The 17,707-nt window shown below is 37.9% G+C and overlaps 1 protein-coding gene across 7 annotated transcripts in view; it reads left to right on the top strand.

Annotated features, from left to right (window-relative positions):
- The window catches only part of NCOA3 (nuclear receptor coactivator 3), a 169,638-nt gene that overhangs the window by 146,671 nt on the left and 5,260 nt on the right, over positions 1 to 17,707 (top strand). For 4 of the 7 annotated variants that reach the window (XM_077831627.1, XM_077831628.1, XM_077831629.1 and 1 more), the window contains 10 exons: positions 54 to 934; positions 2,755 to 2,890; positions 4,506 to 4,700; positions 5,231 to 5,467; positions 8,753 to 8,879; positions 9,692 to 9,863; positions 11,024 to 11,320; positions 12,900 to 13,004; positions 13,504 to 13,732; positions 15,580 to 15,754. In XM_077831627.1, coding sequence (XP_077687753.1) covers positions 54 to 934; positions 2,755 to 2,890; positions 4,506 to 4,700; positions 5,231 to 5,467; positions 8,753 to 8,879; positions 9,692 to 9,863; positions 11,024 to 11,320; positions 12,900 to 13,004; positions 13,504 to 13,732; positions 15,580 to 15,754 — 2,554 coding nt within the window. The remainder of the gene's footprint in view (positions 1 to 53; positions 935 to 2,754; positions 2,891 to 4,505; positions 4,701 to 5,230; positions 5,468 to 8,752; positions 8,880 to 9,691; positions 9,864 to 11,023; positions 11,321 to 12,899; positions 13,005 to 13,503; positions 13,733 to 15,579; positions 15,755 to 17,707) is intronic. The other 3 variants (XM_077831631.1, XM_077831632.1, XR_013347738.1) reach the window with 2 other exon arrangements.

Here is a 17,707-nt window from a genome sequence, read left to right as displayed (position 1 = left end):
TGTAGATATTACTTCTGTTATATAATAACTCTAACAAAATAACTCTGATACAGGTATGCACTCCCCAATGGGATCTGCTAGCAACACTGGCAACAACAGCTTCTCTAGCAGTTCCCTTAGTGCCCTTCAAGCCATTAGCGAGGGGGTTGGAACTTCCCTTCTATCAACGCTTTCCTCACCGGGTCCAAAATTGGATAATTCCCCAAATATGAATATAGCTCAGCAAAGTAAAATGGGCAACCCGGACGCAAAGAGTCCTCCTGGCTTGTATTGTGAACAAAGTCAAGTGGAGAGTTCTATGTGCCAGTCAAACAACAGGGACCTCCTTAGTGACAAAGACAGTAAAGAAGGAAATCTGGAAGGGTCTGAGAGTCAGAGGGGAGCAAATGAAAGCAAAGGTCATAAAAAGCTCCTTCAGTTACTCACATGCTCCTCAGATGAGAGAGGGCATTCTGCATTGTTAAACTCACCATTGGAGTCTGGTTGTAAAGAATCTTCTACCAATGTTACAAGTCCCTCAGGAGTCTCCTCTTCTACATCTGGAGGGGTCTCTTCCTCATCAAACGTGCATGGGTCCCTGCTACAAGAAAAGCACAGGATTTTGCATAAATTGTTGCAGAATGGTAATTCTCCAGCAGAAGTAGCAAAGATCACAGCTGAAGCTACTGGTAAAGATACGTACCATGATTCCAGCAATACAGCCCCCTGTGTGGAAGGAACTATCAAACAGGAACAACTGAGTCCTAAGAAGAAGGAAAACAATGCTCTACTCAGATACCTACTAGACAAGGATGATATAAAGGATCCACTATCAAAAGAAATGAAACCTAAGGTAGACGGTCTGGATAATAAAATGGGACAATGCAGTAGCTCCACTATTCCTACTTCAAGTCAAGAAAAAGAGATTAAAATAAAAACAGAACCTTCTGAAGAGGTAGAGTATTTAACCTTGTACAGGAGTTTTGTTGTTGAACTCACCAATATTTTTCTTATTAGAGTTAACAACCAAAAAAGGAGACCATTCAATTTTTGTGTATGATTATTTCCAAAACAGTACTGTGTAACCACAGCATAAAAACATATGTTTAGTTTTATGATAGTTAACAAACTACATTTAACTTGAACAAGAGTATGTATTGTAACAAAATGTGCTATACTGGAGTTCTTTGAATAATATTAGTGTTGAGCTATCAAACAATTAAGGCAAAGTATATTTCGTTTATTTTATTTAAAATTAAATCTTTAAAATTGGCAATTTTTACATAGCATATATTTATTTTCATGGATCATTTGGAAATGAAGCTGCTAGCTGACTCAATAAATTAGTTGTGGGTGCTACAGTAGGAAGTAAAAGAAAATGAACATAAGTGGAAACTATCCATTTTCTATATGCAATTCAGTTTAAAAATGTGGGGTGCTAGTTTCTCACACTGGATTTACACAGAGATGATTCCAGTGACGTTGCCCTTGATTACATTGGTGTAAACGTGAGAATAATGCCAGTGAATCCTGTAAAGGAAGTCTATAACTGAATATATATTATGCGACTTCTGCTTTTCAGTACTTGAGATGTTTAAAAAAATCTTCGGGAAGTTGGGGAGGAAGTGCCATCAAACAACTTGAGTTACATGTACATACAATAGCCAAAGCTGATTCTTTAAAATGTTCCGTACAGGCAGACCCCTGTGCCTGAACGGAGACCCATTTGGTCTTCAAATGTTACTTCTTATCACAATTTAAAACACTATTTGAAAGTGTTCAACTGTGTTTAAATATATCTGAATAGATGCTTTCATAATCAACAGCAGTTGAATTTAGGCCGTGATCCTGCAACTGCTCTGCCTGGGCTGGCTCCTTATTGAAGTTAGTGGTGCTCTTGGTAGGCACAGGGGCCTTGTAAAGCTCTTCAGGGAAGGACTGTGTATTTCTGTACAGTGCCTAGCACATTTTGGGAACTACTGCAATATAAATAATGTTGATTATTCATAGGGCAGTTTTTCAATAATCATTCGAACGTCTTAAAAAATGTTTTACATTTCTTAGTGACCACTTACTAAAGGTCGATGCAAACTAAACACTTTATTGCCATTGGAGTTTTCTGTACCATATATGAAGACAATTACCAACTGCTATGTAGCTTATATATACAAGTGCTCTTTAAATCTCTGATAATTATGGAACACCTGTATGGTGAGATTATCATCTAGCAAACTAACATAGATCTATTTTGTTCAAACTGTGTGATTCAGGGACAAATTTTAAAAGAAAGGTAGCCATGCAATTACCCTGCAAAAGATGTGCCTAATTTGCACATGTGGTTATTGAGATTTGTGTGCACAAATTATCAATTAGGTGCACTGGGTATTGGCATGTACAATTATAATAATTGTGACTATGAAATAAAGACATGCCCGTAGTGCTTTGCTTTACCATTCAAACTTTTGAGACTAATGCAGAGAAGTCTCTCAAATTTGAGATGCTAAAAATATTTGCATTCAGGTGAATTTTTTGTGTATCTACTTTTTCCCTGAGGTTTTGCTTTCCCAAAACCAACAAAGCAAAATGCATTAACTAAATAGTTTAATGATGTCTGAAGAATTCTTTGGAAGTCAGCATTAAGTCCTGAAATGTCATAACTGAACTAAAGCGTTTGAGTGTATATGTTGCTAAGGGTTGTTAAGACTTGTGAGGGGCTAAATGAAAAGTTAAAGGATGAACAATGTGAGAGTAGTATTGTTTGTTTTTTCCTCTTAGATGAGTGGAGACTTGGATAATTTGGATGCAATACTGGGTGATCTGACTAGTTCTGATTTTTACAATAATGCTGTGTCTACAAATGGGAGTAATCTTGGAACTAAGCAAACATCATTTCAAGGAAATGCCCCATTGGGTAAGAAAGTTCACTTAATTCCACTTTTCTGTAAAGTTAGGGGTTATTGTGTGATTTGCTTTCAATGTAATGTACATTTAACTCCTTTGCTTGGTGAATGTTTTGTTTCTGATTTGCTAGGAAATCAGTCTACAGGAATAAGTCATGTGCAGGGCTAGTTATCCATTGGTAGATTGTATTTCTGTAATTAGCATGAAGAAGTATTATGAAAAATCAGAGGACATTGAAAATCCCTTTTCAGCCAGCATCTGATTTATACTAAATTATAAAAATTGATACAGAGCTGTGTATCTGAATTGTGGGCCCTGCCAATGGCATGTCCAGACTCTAGCATTACAAAGAGCAGCTTCAAGAACTTTGTGTTCCTTACAAATGTTGAGCAAAGTTAACTTCTCTTCACTTACCATCTTATGGTCCTCCTTGCACTTCTCTAATGTTGCACTCTAGAAATCCACATATCAAACACAGTGGGAAAATATATTGTTATGAATTGGGGCAATTGCAGATTAAAAGAAGCTTGCAGATGGCCAGGGAAAGACTGAGGGATGAGTGGCAAGCTTCTGATTTGCTACTGCTCTACCCAGATACCTTCAGGCCTGCACCATCTAATGAATACTCCAAATTTTATTTCTAAAGGGCTGACCACCCCTACCAGTAGGGGGAGTGGGAGGGAAGGTTAATGTTACTTGTGGGATGCCATCATTACCACTATCGCTGTGTTCTATATCTGTCTCAGTGCATAGATACTATAGTGATAAGCACATTACAAAAGCTTAAAACAGATATCTCCTGGCAAGTAAGTTTACTCCTATGACTAGTAGATGTCTAGTATATTTTTCAAGCTCTCCTGAGGAGTGTCAGAGATGACCAAATTTCATACTGGAGGTGGACCTTGTGGGTCTTTCTGTTTGCTTTGAGGCAATAATTCGTGCATTTCAATGTATGTAACTGGTATATATATCATGGGTGAACCAAAGAGTAGGAACCAGTATGGGTTTTGATAGAGCAAGTTGGTTCCAGGTATTACACAGTAGGATAAGGGTGTGTTAGCAAAAGAGGTGTAACCTGAATGTGAATAAGGCTGGAGAGCCCAATGGGATTAAGATGCTTGAGAGAATTGTAACTTTCTAAGGGTGAAGAATAGAACCTTGCTTGCAGTTAAGATTATTATGAAAGGTGAATTGTACACTTACTTTGGAAGGACAGTACTTTCCAGACACACACCAAGTTTTGTGAGAATATACGATGTATAAAATAAGAACTGAAGACCAACACCAATATATCAAGAGGCATGCACAGTGATCATGAAATTGTAATACAGTATATGCCAGGAGAACACCTAGACAAAGAGTCCTAGATAGTAGTTTAAAATGTTTGATCATATTACACTTAGGGTCCAAGAACTTGTTTGTTTGGAGAAAGTTCAACTAACCGTATTTTCCAGTCATGGCTCATCTGCAGGGACAAATGCCTAAATAAAAATAACTATTCATGACTTGTTAAATGTGTAGTGTAGTTGCTCAAAAATAGGTATAACTTGTATAAATCATCAGTAGGACATTCTGTTTCTTGTTTAAAGAGGTACAGTTGAAAACATCTTTTAATTCTTTAACAGGTATGAGAAGTCCCCAGTCTGTGCAGACTACCCGTCCTCCTTTCAACAGAGCCATGTCTTTAGACAGCCCTATACCTGTGGGTTCAAGCCCTCCAGTGAGGAGTGTCAATGCATTCTCCATGTTACAAAAGCAAAACATGATGGGTGGGAATCCAAGAATGATTGAGAACCAGGAAAATTTTGGATCAAACATGGGTTTGTTGATTACATACAAAGAGATCTCATTATAATTGAAAATATTGTAAAATTTTATGTGTTTGAAATTAGTTAAAATGTGAATATATAAGAATAAGGCATGTTAATCTTTAACATTTACCATCTAAATCATTAAACTGATTTTAAGTAACTATTATTGCCCATAGCTGGAGTTATTAGGTTATAGTTATATCCAGTCATGTGTTCTACTGGGACTTTGTTTTAGCTGAATTATTAAAAAAAACCTGTTTTGAAATACTGAAGTGTCTTTTTAATATGTGGTTGACCAGATCAGTTTGTGAGAGCAGCCAGTCAAAAAATTTAATATTCTTAATTTTGGCTAAATTAATATACTTGTAAGAAGTAATGAAGCCTGCCATGGCCAGATTTAATAGGAGTTCAGTAATCTGTTCTCTGCTCATTGGCTGTTGTCAGTGTAATTAGGGAGAAAATAGAAATGGTTCCAATAACAAAACTTATCATAAGTTCTATAGGAGAAATAATCTTTTATATGCTCTTCATTGTACTAGGTGGACCCAACAGAAATATGGCTATGAATCAGCATTCAGCAGGAGACTGGGTTTTGCCAAGCTCAAAGGTTAACAGACTGGAACCTACAAATTCTGGTTCAATGGTGAGACCAGGACCAGATTATAACCCATCGCTTCCCAGACCTACAGTGGGTGGCTCCATGCCTGGTTTGCCCATCCGGTCTAATAGCATAACTGGTACAAGACCAATGCTACAACAGCAAATGATTCATATGAGTAAGTTCTTTACATTTGTATAAACCTATTTAATAAAATGCATAGTTGTTTGTTGATCAGGTACTGAAATTAAAAGGATCTTTATTCTGAATGCCAGGATTTACATTCAAAGACAGTTAATTCCTTGAGGCAAGCTCCATATTTCCTCTTGTGCTTGGAAAGTGCCAGGCACACTGTAGAAAGTTCCTTAATCTTAATGAATAATTTCAGACTAAGGAATTCCATATTAGTTAAATTAATTAATTAATTAGTCCATATGTTTGCTTATATTTCCAATTGGAGGTGTTGTTCTCCTATCACGCAAAAAAAAAAAAAGGAGTTCATATATTGATAATCTAGCTCTATATTCTTGTTGGAGATGGCTTCTACATATTCCCGCCTGTGAAATGCAAAGTTCTAGGAACTGCTCTATAGTTAGCTGCAGGTGTAGGGACTCTGTATCAGGAGTTTTAGGAAATCTAGGTTAAAACAAACAACTATTTTAATTAGTAATAGTTATTGGTTTTACTAAAAAAAAAAAAAAAAAGAAAAAAAGAGGAGTCCTTGTGGCACCTTAGAGACTAACAAATTTATTTGGGCATTTATTTATTTGTTAGTCTCTAAGGTGCCACAAGGACTCCTCGTTGTTTTTGCTGACGCAGCCTAACACAGCCACCACTCTGAAATTGGTTTTACTAGTATGTAGATAGCTTTTCAGGTTACAATTACCTTTGATAAAAAGCTTTTTTTTTTTTTTTAATTTTCTGCACTATCATGCACTTAAGTTCTTGGACCTACTATGGCTATTTTCTAGGGTGTCATGTCTCATATAGCACCTAAAGACCTATACGAGAAAGACCGGATTTAAATGGTGATCTCATGCCCTTTTGTCATCCTAAAACTAGCTGATCCAAGAAGAAATCATATACAGTGTTCAGAAGATGCTTCTTTAAACTTGACCCATATTGGTTCTTGACCACTTGGTACCTGATCCTCTCATCGCTGTTTCCCAGAGGGCAGAATTGCCCTGCATTTGCATCCAGATTTTTTATCAAAAGTAGTGTCTGAGTTTCATGTGAACCAGACTATTAATGCCCTTTTGTTCTTTTTAAAACATGATGCTCATATGACAGAAACTAAGCTTCATGCCCAAAATGTTAAGTGTGCCTTAAGTTTTAATTAAGATAGAACTCAACCATTAAAGAAAACTTCCATGATTTTTGTAGCATTTTGGGGTCAGTGTAAAGGAAATGCCATTTCCACATTGCACCTCTCAAAGTCAATTGGACTGGACCCTCAAACTTGTTATACTTCAGCGAGGGTTAGTACCCAAGGGTCTGAGGGCTCACACCACCAGGGCTAAGGCAGGATCAGTGGCATTTCTCTAACATTTCCATCATAGAAACGTACTGCCTGAAGTTTTGTGTGCACCTTTTTTTCAGCCCTACTGTCTCAGCTTGACATTGGGATGTGATGCTCAATTTGGGAGGACAGTTCTGCAGTTCTTGTTTAATTAGAACATGTTGCTGGAAATTGTATTTCTAGTGAATTCTTATAAGTGGAAATATGCAGAATACTGCGGAGTTTTGGGAAAAGTATTGCTTGTTGGGACAGCACAAATGCCCCCACACTGCACTGTGTGTTTGGAGATGTTAAACGGTGATGTGATTTCCCCAGCCGTCTCAGTTCTTTCTGTTAAAAACCAGAATTCGATGAGAGTAGAACTTCTGGTAAGAGGGAAAGGTGAATGGGTAAGGCAGACGCAACACACTCAAATAACCAGTTGCTGATAAGTAACTTATTTTGTACTTGTCTTTGGAATGTCACGTGTTCATGTCAGTATTACAGTGCATGATTGATAGTGTCCTGACTTCATTGGCAAGAAGAGCGGGTTGGATAAAAATTGGTTTGTTTTTTAAATAAAAAAAGTTTTTTAATTTAAATCAGTTTTTAATTTAAATTGAATACAGGTTATTGCAATAAAATCTAAACTATTCAAAATTAAATTTGAAATTATGACAGTCTATGTTAAGGCCTAAACTTTTATAATCTATTAAAATTTAAATTAATTATATGAGTAATATTAAGCAGTACTTGTTTGTTGCCAAGTTTTAAAGAAAGTCAAACCACTGAGTTGGTGGAAGTCACAGTGTGGTGGAACCAGAATTTGTTGATGTGCTAAAGCAGCTTTTGACAGCAGTAGCCTCTTCTACAGATGCAGAGAAAATATCTTCTTAATTTCAGTTTATTCAACTAGTTCAGTTCAATATTAGCTCAAAGTTAAGAAGCCAAATGTGAGTTGCAAAAGCAGGAAAGCTTGTTATCCTTTTCCTCTTCCAATCTATTAATAAAATCTGGGTCTGAGAGGATGAGGTCTACTAGTTCTAAAATCTTGAAGGTCATGGTAACTATAAACAATCAGTTTAGTTCACTATCTACAAACAATGCTTCCTTTGGCTAATAAATCAGTTTTAAACGCCAAACATATTTTCTCATGTATCAGCATATTTAAGGTAGTTTTATTTAACTAATAAAAATACCATTTTAAAATGCTGTTTTTTTTTTCATGTTTAATTGAACTTTAATTTTCATCCAAATAGAGCTTGACACAAATCACAAGTAAAAAATTAATATTTTAGTAAATAAATGACTAATTCACCATTTTCTACCATAATAAAAGTGTAAACATTAAAAATCTGAATAAATGTAAATTAAGCTAGATAATTGCTTACATAAATGTGCTTAGATATAGTGTATTCTCCTGGTTATCAAGAAGTAGCAACAAATTTAGTGTAAAGGCTAGATTTAGTTGCAAATCAACATGTGTTAATGGTTACCAACCAGTGACAGTTAACATTTCTTTAGGAAAATAACTAAAAAATTCAAATGCAAAATGAGATTAAAATTATTTAAAATAAGGTTTTCTGCTTGCTGATTTAAATCATGAATAAAATGGGGATTTAAATCTCTTTGATTTAAATGAACCCACCCTGAAAAATCACTTTTGAATTTTATAAGGTTACTGCATTCATATTGTTCCTATTTGGGACTGATTTTAGAAATCAAAATCCTATCATGTAGAGAGCAATAGCTCTCGTCCTTCATATCGTGTGTGTGTGTGTGTGTGTGTACGTACGTGTGTACATGCTGTTTAAAGTATTTAGTTCTAATTAGACTGTTAACATATTGAAGTTACCAGCATAACACACAATCTGTAGAATCACAAACTTTTATTTCCCATGTAAAGCAGGATGTTAAATTTTACCTTTGTTTTCAAAAAATAAAAAAATTAATTTTACTTCATAGGGCCTACTGAGATTAATATGGGTATGGGAGGTAATCCTTACGGGCAGCCAGGACCATCTAACCAGCCAGGATCATGGCCTGACAGCATGCTCTCCATGGAGCAAGGACCTCGAGGGTCACAAAACAGGTAGGGTTTAGAATGGCTGACGAAAGCTGCATACATTGAATATGACTAATCTCTGCTACAAGAAGAGTTTAAAAATTGGAATAGTATTTGTTCTGTTATATGACTTTCTGAACCCATTAAGCGCTTGCTGAGCCCTTTGTTCCATGAGCAGTGGGCACCAGCTGACACAGAAGATTCATCAAAAAATGGGCCTGTGCCCTAACAGAACACTAACACCACCACCAATATGGCTTACAGCCGATGTTAAAATAACCTGGTTTAACAGCTTTGAGGATAATTTTAAGCTGTGTTTTAATTGTTTTAAATACATTTTTATAAACACATACATGATGATATATATATATACTATGAAAATATATGGCAGTGCCACATAAGTTCCTAGAAGTGAACTTTGAAAGTTCTTTTCTAACTCTGAAAATTTCTCATCTCTCTTGCTATCATGGATTCATAAACTGATAATAGTTGGATTTGATAGGTCTTTTCCATTTTAGTGCATGCATTAGTGGACTTGGGAGTAAAGACTTCAGGCTTGTCTACATTAGCAGTTCATGGCAAGCTAGGCTGTAAATCTACCCTGCTCTAGCTTGCTACCTCAGCTTGCCATGAACTATGTATTTGTGTAGACAAGCCGTTAGTTTTTGTTTACAGCTCTGCTACTGGGACATTGCCTGTATCTGTTAAGCTTTATGCCTTAGTTTACCCTTCTGTAATATGGGTAATACTTACCCATTTCTGTAAAGTTGTTTGCTCTCTGCAGGTGATATATGCCACATGTTTTTATAATTAATGGTTTTAAACTTGTTGCTTTATAGACAATTAGTTAGAAGTTCTTTGGATGATTTCTTATGTCCACCTCCTAACATGGAAGGCCAGAGTGATGAAAGGGCTCTTTTAGATCAGCTGCACACGTTGCTGAGTAACACAGATGTCACAGGACTGGAGGAAATTGACAGAGCATTAGGAATTCCTGATCTTGTAAATCAAGTAAGTAACCAAGAGGTTTTTAACCATTTATTTTCCTGCTTTCTGTATGATCTTGGTACTTGGAAAGTGAATAAAAAAAAGCATAATATCTCAACCTTTTAAAATCTGCTTCATGAATCCCTATTTGATGAAAAATACTAACCAGTATTCATTAAACATTATACCAAAATAACTTGTTTTATGTTTTTCAAAAAATATTACACGTAAGAAGGTGCCATTTTAGCATAACAGACATGGATATATTCCAATTCCTGACTACTTACAATATTAACACAAACAATTATATATTACTATTTATTCCTGTTAGCACTGCAGAAGTAGCACAGCTGTGGGAGAGTGAATTGGATTCTTGTGATTCATGCATCATCTACAGAGTTCAGATTGGAGAATACTTTAGTGGCAATGATGTGCAAGTACAAAAGAACTCAGTATGGCTTTCAGATCCCAGACTGAGTTTGCATGGCTGGCTGTTAAAAATATAAAAAATATTTTTAAAAATCTTGTAGAATGAGCACACTTGATCTGGAATTCATTCAGAAACAGAACCCTGTACTGTCCTTTTTACAAAGTCATTTTTCAAAGCAAAACTACACTTTAAACTACAAAGGCACAGGCATCGACTTTCCACAGTGCTGGGAGGTGGGGGTTCAAACCCTGGCTCTGCCCCAGGCCCTGCCCCCACTCCACCTTTGCCCTGCTTCTTCCCACACAGTTCCGCCCCCTCCCCGAATGCACTGCGTTCTTGCTCCTTCCCCTTCAGCCTCCTTCACGGTGCGAAACAGCTGATTGTGGTGGGCGGGAGATGCAGCACTGATCCGCGGGGCCTGCTGGCAGGTGGGAGGCACTGGGGTTGTGAGGGAGCTAGTATGGGGCTGGAGCAGCCATGGAGTCAGCACCTATGACAAAAGGAGCAGCCTTTGTAACTATTCTGTGTGTTGGGCTCTTCAAAAGTGTTTTGAAAAGTCATTTTTTATTAACTATAATCATCACTTCAGACAGATAAGACTGCAGGAAGTGAAAACCAAGGCAAATAGCATTCTACAAATGCCACATTTTCTGTTCAACAATGATCACAATCTTTTTTGCTGGATCATTTGATGTATTAATTTTATGATTACTTCAGCATTTACTACTTGTGATATATTCTTTGTCTGTTAAAGGGGCAAACTTTGGAACCGAAGCAAGATTCATTTCAAGGTCCGGAATCTGCAGTTATGATTGACCAGAAGCCTCCATTATATGGTCAGCCCTATCAGGGGCAAGGGGCAGCAATGCCAGGGGGTTTTACTAACATGCAGGGACAACAACAATCCTTTAATTCAATGATGAATCAGATGAGCCAACAGAGTAATTTTCCGCTGCAAAGTATGCATCCTAGAGCAAGTGTAATGAGACCCCGAACCAATACACCAAAGCAGCTCAGAATGCAACTCCAGCAGAGGCTTCAGGGGCAGCAGGTAATCATTGCTTTTGTGCTTTCACTTTTGTCTTATTCCAAAAGATAGAAAACTTTGTTGCAGTGGAGAGAGAGGTATAGTGAATTATATTGCTTCAGAAGAATAAAGGGAACATAGAAATTGCCATATCCGTTCACATGAGAGTTGTCTAGTCAAACATGCTGTCTGACAGTGGCCAGGACCGGATACTTTAGACTCTAGAAGAAAGTGCAAGAACTTCAGTTTGGTCAACGATGGAATAAGTTGCCCATAGGAGATGTCTCTTCCTAGAACCTCCCAGTTAGAGGTTGGTTTGGCCCTGCAGTACAAAGGCTTATATTGCATCCACATTTTTGTTCTTTTAAAAATAATCCTATTTAATATAACTCTGGATGATCTCATTATCCATGCAAATGTCCAATCTTTATTCAGAGTCTTGTTAATCACTTGGCCCCAGTGAGTTCCACAGTAAATATATCTGGGTTTTGTTTTTTAAGGCATAAATACCTTTTTAACTTATTTATTTTTCAAATTAATTAACTTTTATTGTTTCAAAACAATGACTTCACAAATATTAAAAGTGCTATTATCTACCAATCACTCCCTCTATGAATAGAGGTATTCAGATATCACTTGATCTGATTGTGTTAAATAAAATATAAGTGAATGGTGGTGGTACTTTTTTAAAGTATTGTTTGTTCTCCCTTATGAATCTGATCCATTTTAGATACCCTGATGTTATGGTGATAGGCACAGTATAAGAAACTAGATAGATTTTAACACTGTGCCAAAGAAGTGCTGGTTTAAAAAGGTTATCTGTTGTCTCACCGTTTTGATTTAAATTGAAATATTCTGTTAAGAAATGTAATTTGTATGCCTCAGTCGAGTAAAACCTTTATTATCCATAAGTCATTGGGGAACACTGACTATGTTTTGAATAACAAAAGTATCTGATAGCAGATGAAATTTTTATTGTAATAAATGTAAAGGGTTGTGACCAAGTTCTGGATAATAGGGAGTGTAAGATGATAGAGGCTGGGAGAATTAATGTAGTGGTTTATACTATAAAAGAGTGTAGTATTCAGCACTTCCCACCCTATACCTTTCTTCTTGGCTGTGCCATGACATTGAATTAGGCTATGGCTTTATGGAGCAACTGTCATGTCTTTTTATAATAGTAGCTTTAACAGTATCCACCCTTGAAACAGAGATGAAACCTGTAGTTAATTATATTTTGGAACTTAAGAGTATAAGCGTTGGTCTACTATACTGTGCTTCAAATAAGTTTGGTTATAAAATATTTTATGAGATAGTAAAGCTTTTTAATGCCAGGCCACTTAATCTGAATGTGTGAATAACAACTGTTCATGTTCAAGTTTAAAGATTAAGCTTTTATGTATCTAACTAGGTAAAAACACTAATCTCTGGATTCTAGATGGAAAAAAAAATTACATTTGCAGAAAGGTGGTTTCTTTTTCCCCCCACATAAACAGTTCAGCTGTTATTTGGTTTGGTTGTTGTAGCCTGGTGTTTTTGAAGATTCCTATTTGAAGCAGATTAATACAGCCCACTTACACGCTGTTAATTGTCTTTCCCTAAGTTTTTGAATCAGACCCGTCAAGCACTTGAGATGAAAATGGAAAACCCAGGTACTGGTGGTGCCCCAGTCATGAGGCCAGTCATGCAGCCACAAGTGGGGTCACAGGTGAGTAATCATCGCACTCACTCTTCTGAAATAGCATGTTGTAAAACAGCGGGGAACAAACATGTCAAACACAAGAATTATAGAATTCAGGCCTTCTCTCATGGTTCCACAGGTATATTTATTTTCTTTGGTGGCTCAAGAATGATCCTCCTTATCAAGTGGGTATAACCCCCACAATTCTGAAATTGCAGACTTGTGGGCACTGGTACCTGTGATCTGTTATGATATGCTACAGTTGCAGAGTGTAAGTAGTATTTTACCCATACGAAATGAGTGGTAAGAAAAGAACATCCTGCATTAGCTTTTAGCATGAATAAGAGTGTTTAATGCAAACTTAACACTGCTGGCTGGCTTTCATTAATATGAATTCCATTGCTAGCCCTTGAGGTGCTGGGTCCTGTGGGTACAAAATATTTACATGGATTGATTCTCTGGCATGCCTTTAATTTTACTTGTTAAATATCATCCAATACATTTTTTTTGTTTGTTTGTGGGGTAGCAGCAAGGTTTTCTTAATGCTCAGATGGTGGCTCAGCGCAACAGGGAGCTAATAAGTCATCATATCAGACAGCAGAGGATGGCAATGATGATACAGCAGCAGCAGCAACAACCTCAGACCTTCAGTCCACCACCAAATGTGACTGCCTCAGGAAGCATGGACAGTTCTCTGGCAGGTCCCCCAATGGCTCAAGTTCCTTCACAGCAATTCCCATATCCACCTAATTATGGTACTGATGCTAACATCTCAACTCTGTCTCTCTCCCTCACTCCATTTTCCCTTTCTTCCATTTATCTCATCTACCTAAATATTCCAGATCACAGTGAGGCTTGGGATAAAAAATTCTTATAAGTGGGTGGGTGGGTGGATGAGGGGTTTTCAGAGATCCTGAACACGCTGTGTAACCAAATATTATTAAATGGAACTCTCTCTGTCAGAGTGCAGGGAGGCTATACAATTATTTATCCATAGTTGAACATTTATTTCCCATACTAGCCATGATTTCATCAAATATACATGCAAGTCATTTCTATTTGTGAAGATACAGTATAAACAATGAGAACCCAAGAATTTACATTATCATTGTTTGGTTATTTTCCAGTATCTATACAATTGTTATGCAAAGCTTTCTGGCTGCTGCTTCCAGAATTTGCCATATGCTGCCCATAATAAAAATGGCTGCTTCAGCTTCCCCTTCCTGCAGATATATTAAAGCTAGTGAAAGTTAAAGGAAATGGAGAGGATTAGGATGGCTAAACCTTTGTTGGTTATAGACAGTCTAAGCACAGTGATCTCCAGTATACAGAGTGCAGGGATGAGATGAGAGTGTAGGGAAAGCTGCTAACCTGTGTAGCTTGTTTCCATCCTGGGGTAAAAAATTCCTTAGAATTTTTGTTTTAGGTTTCAGCATTTATTCAGCCCAGGAAATGGTTATTACCATATAAATATGGAGCTCCCTTGGGTATCATTTAAATAGTCAAAAAATTAAAACACCATTAAATGTGCTGCCAATGAGCTTCCTGTTTGTTTACTATATAATTAGTTTATCAATATATTGTTTCCTGATGTAACAGATTCTATTACTCTTCCTCCCCTCCCCCCTTTCTGTTTTGATAACTTTCTTGCCTGGATCATTCCATACTGTCATGATTTCCATAGAGCTGTTCAGTAGTTCATTCATAGAAAGCAATGAATATTTATTTGAATTCATGCAGCATCTATATGTACCTACTATCTGGCTTCCGTCAAAATCCAGTTTTGACAGAGAAAAGTCATTATTGTGAATCCAGATACATAATCCCAAGTAAATTCTCTAACCTGTTTGCTACAGAACACTACAGCAATTTATGTGACTAGCGTTCTGCAGCATTCTCTTAAATGCAGACATTTTATTAGAATATGAGACATTCCTGATACAATTAAATGATTAAATTACCAAGATGAATATTGCATATTATATTGACTCCTTATTTGTTAGCTAATTTGTCTCATGCACACCTATGATACTGTATACCAAGGAGGAAAATATCTTCTGTTTCTTTTCACACATGAATTATGAGGAAAATGTAAATAGCTCCTATTTCAAGTATTGGAGGAAAAACTTTTGAAACACTGCTGAAAACTTAAGGAAAACCAAAAATATCTTGTTATAAATCATTTTGCTGATATAACCTATATGTGTCTTTGCCCTTCCCTTTTGCAATATTACTGAGACTATTTGCAAAAACAGGATTTTATTGCTAAAATGTTTGTTTGCTCATGCTGCTTATTTGTCACATTGAGTTATAATTTGATATCACAGCTAGTTGCTGTGGAAAGAATTCTGAGTTCAGATGGGCAATAAGCTGCAGAAGCGAACGAAGTTTTAAATGTGCATGTGAGCACATACAAATCTAATGTGCACGTAAGGGAAATGCAGACTAGTGTTTAAGAACAATTGTAAATTTCTGAGGGTTCAGGACTCATCACGCTTGTTAATGTGATGAGACATTTTTCATCCTCCATTGCAAGGAGATAGACTAAAAATGCTTAAAGATGACAATGAGCATCTGCTTTGTTTGTTCTTTGTCTTATAAGGAATAAGCCAACAACCTGATCCCACATTCAGTAGAGTAGCAAGCCCTCCCAACCCAATGATGTCATCAAGAATTGGAGCCTCCCAAAATCCCATGATGCAGCACTCTCAGACAGCAGCAATGTACCAGTCCCCTGAGATGAAAGGCTGGTCATCAGGAAACATGGCCAGGAGCAGGTGAGCAGGAAAGACTTAGGTCAGTGTTTTTCAAGTGTGACCTGTGATTTTGGGTGTCCCAGTTTAAGTGCCAAATTAAAACACTTCAAAGAGACCTGATTTTCAGAGGGTGGATGCTTAGCACTTTCTGAAAATCCTGGATGAAATCTTGGCTCCATTAAAATCAATAGGAGTTTTGCCATTGATTTCAGTGCAGCCAGGATGTCACCCCAGGTCTCTTTTAAACTCTCTGAAGTTGAACACCAAAAATCACTAGTTGCTTTACAAAATCATTACCATATTTCTTAAATAAACACGCAGAATCTCGAAGTGTATGTGGTAAAAAAAAGCTAAGTAATCAAAACCTATATTCATGTTAGTCAACGCAATAAATGTTAGTGGTTTACACACACACATTTGTAATGAAAGGTATGTGTGTACCATGCATGCCCACACATAGTAAAAATAACATTAAGGTTCTAACCCAGTGGTGGGCAAACTATGGCCCAGGGGCCACATCCGGCCATCCAGACATTTTTATCAGCCCTTGAACTCCCACCGGGAAGCGGGGTTCGGGGCTTACCCCGCTCTGGCGCTCCAGCCAGGGAGCAGGGTCGGGGTCTTGCCCCACTCCGCATGGCTCCCGGAAGCAGAAGCATGTCCCATCTCCAGCTCCTTCGCATAGGGGCAGCCAGAGGGCTCCATACGCTGCCCCCGCCCCAAGCCCTGCCCCTGCAGATCCCATTGGGGAACTGCAGCCAATGGGAGCTGCAGGGGTGGCACCTGCGAACAGGGCAGCGCACATAGCCACCTCGCCGCACCTTCACATAGGAGCCGGAGGGGGGACGTGCTGCTGTTTCTGGCAGCTGCTCGAGGTAAGCGCTGCCCGAAGCCAGCCCCCCATAACCCCTCCCATGCTCCAATCCCGCCCCAGCCCGATCCCCCTCCTGCCCTCCGAATCCCTTGGTCCCAGCCCCACTCCAGAGCTCGCATACCCAGCTGGAGCCCACCCACCCTCCAACCCCCAATTACATTAGCATTCATGGCCCGCCATACAATTTCCATACACAGATGTGTCCCTTGGGCCAAAAAGTTTGCCCACCCCTGTTCTAACCCAAAGATGCACAGGCAAGGAGATTCTGACTTAAGGTTTCCATGAATCCCTTGTCCCCTCAATGCTAAGATTAAAGGTTTCATGGGAATCTTTAAGGAACAGTATTTAGGCCGGTAAGCTTAACTTTCTATCATTTTTCTCATCTGCAAAGTCTTTATAATTCTTAGGGCTTGTCTACACTTACCGGGGGATCCATGGATGGTGATGGATGCATCGCCGGGCGATTTAGCAGGTCTAGTGAAGACCCGCTAAATCAACCGCAGCTCGCTCTCCTGTTGACTCCTGTACTCTACTGGATGGAGAAGAGTAGGGGGAGTTGACGGGAGAGCGTCTCCCGTTGACATTGTGTAGTGTGAATCACGCGGTAAGTAGATCTAAGCTACGTTGATTTGACTTACGCTATTCACGTAACTCAAATTGCGTAGCTTAGATAGATTTTTCCCTGTAGTGTAGACAAGGCCTTAGTGTATTTGGTGGGCTTTTTACCAGTGTTTCAAAGCTTTCTTGTTGTTTTTTGTGTTGTTTTCCATTACTTAAATACACATACACACTTCTTATTATTTAGCAGTGGTGAGAAAGGAAAGATAAAGTACACGTTTCACCAGTACACCAGTCAACGTGAAATTGTCTTCCATTTGGAATTTTGGCAATGATTCTTTCAATGTAAATCATCTAGAGGGACATCTACTGGGAATATAAATCCACTGCATGGCTTTGTCTTTTGTATTCTGCTTCAACCAGCTTTGAATTCTGGGAACGTGAATTACAAATAGCTACATGTTCTTACTTCTGCTACAGCATTTTCTTATTCATGACCCAGAAATTGCCTTTCATTGCACCTGAATGTAAAATCTATGTCT

Source organism: Eretmochelys imbricata, chromosome 13 (assembly GCF_965152235.1).
Source record: "Eretmochelys imbricata isolate rEreImb1 chromosome 13, rEreImb1.hap1, whole genome shotgun sequence".
Classification (NCBI taxonomy): domain Eukaryota; kingdom Metazoa; phylum Chordata; order Testudines; family Cheloniidae; genus Eretmochelys; species Eretmochelys imbricata.
Note: the sequence above shows the minus strand (reverse complement) of the source record. Positions and strands in the feature narration are given on the sequence as shown.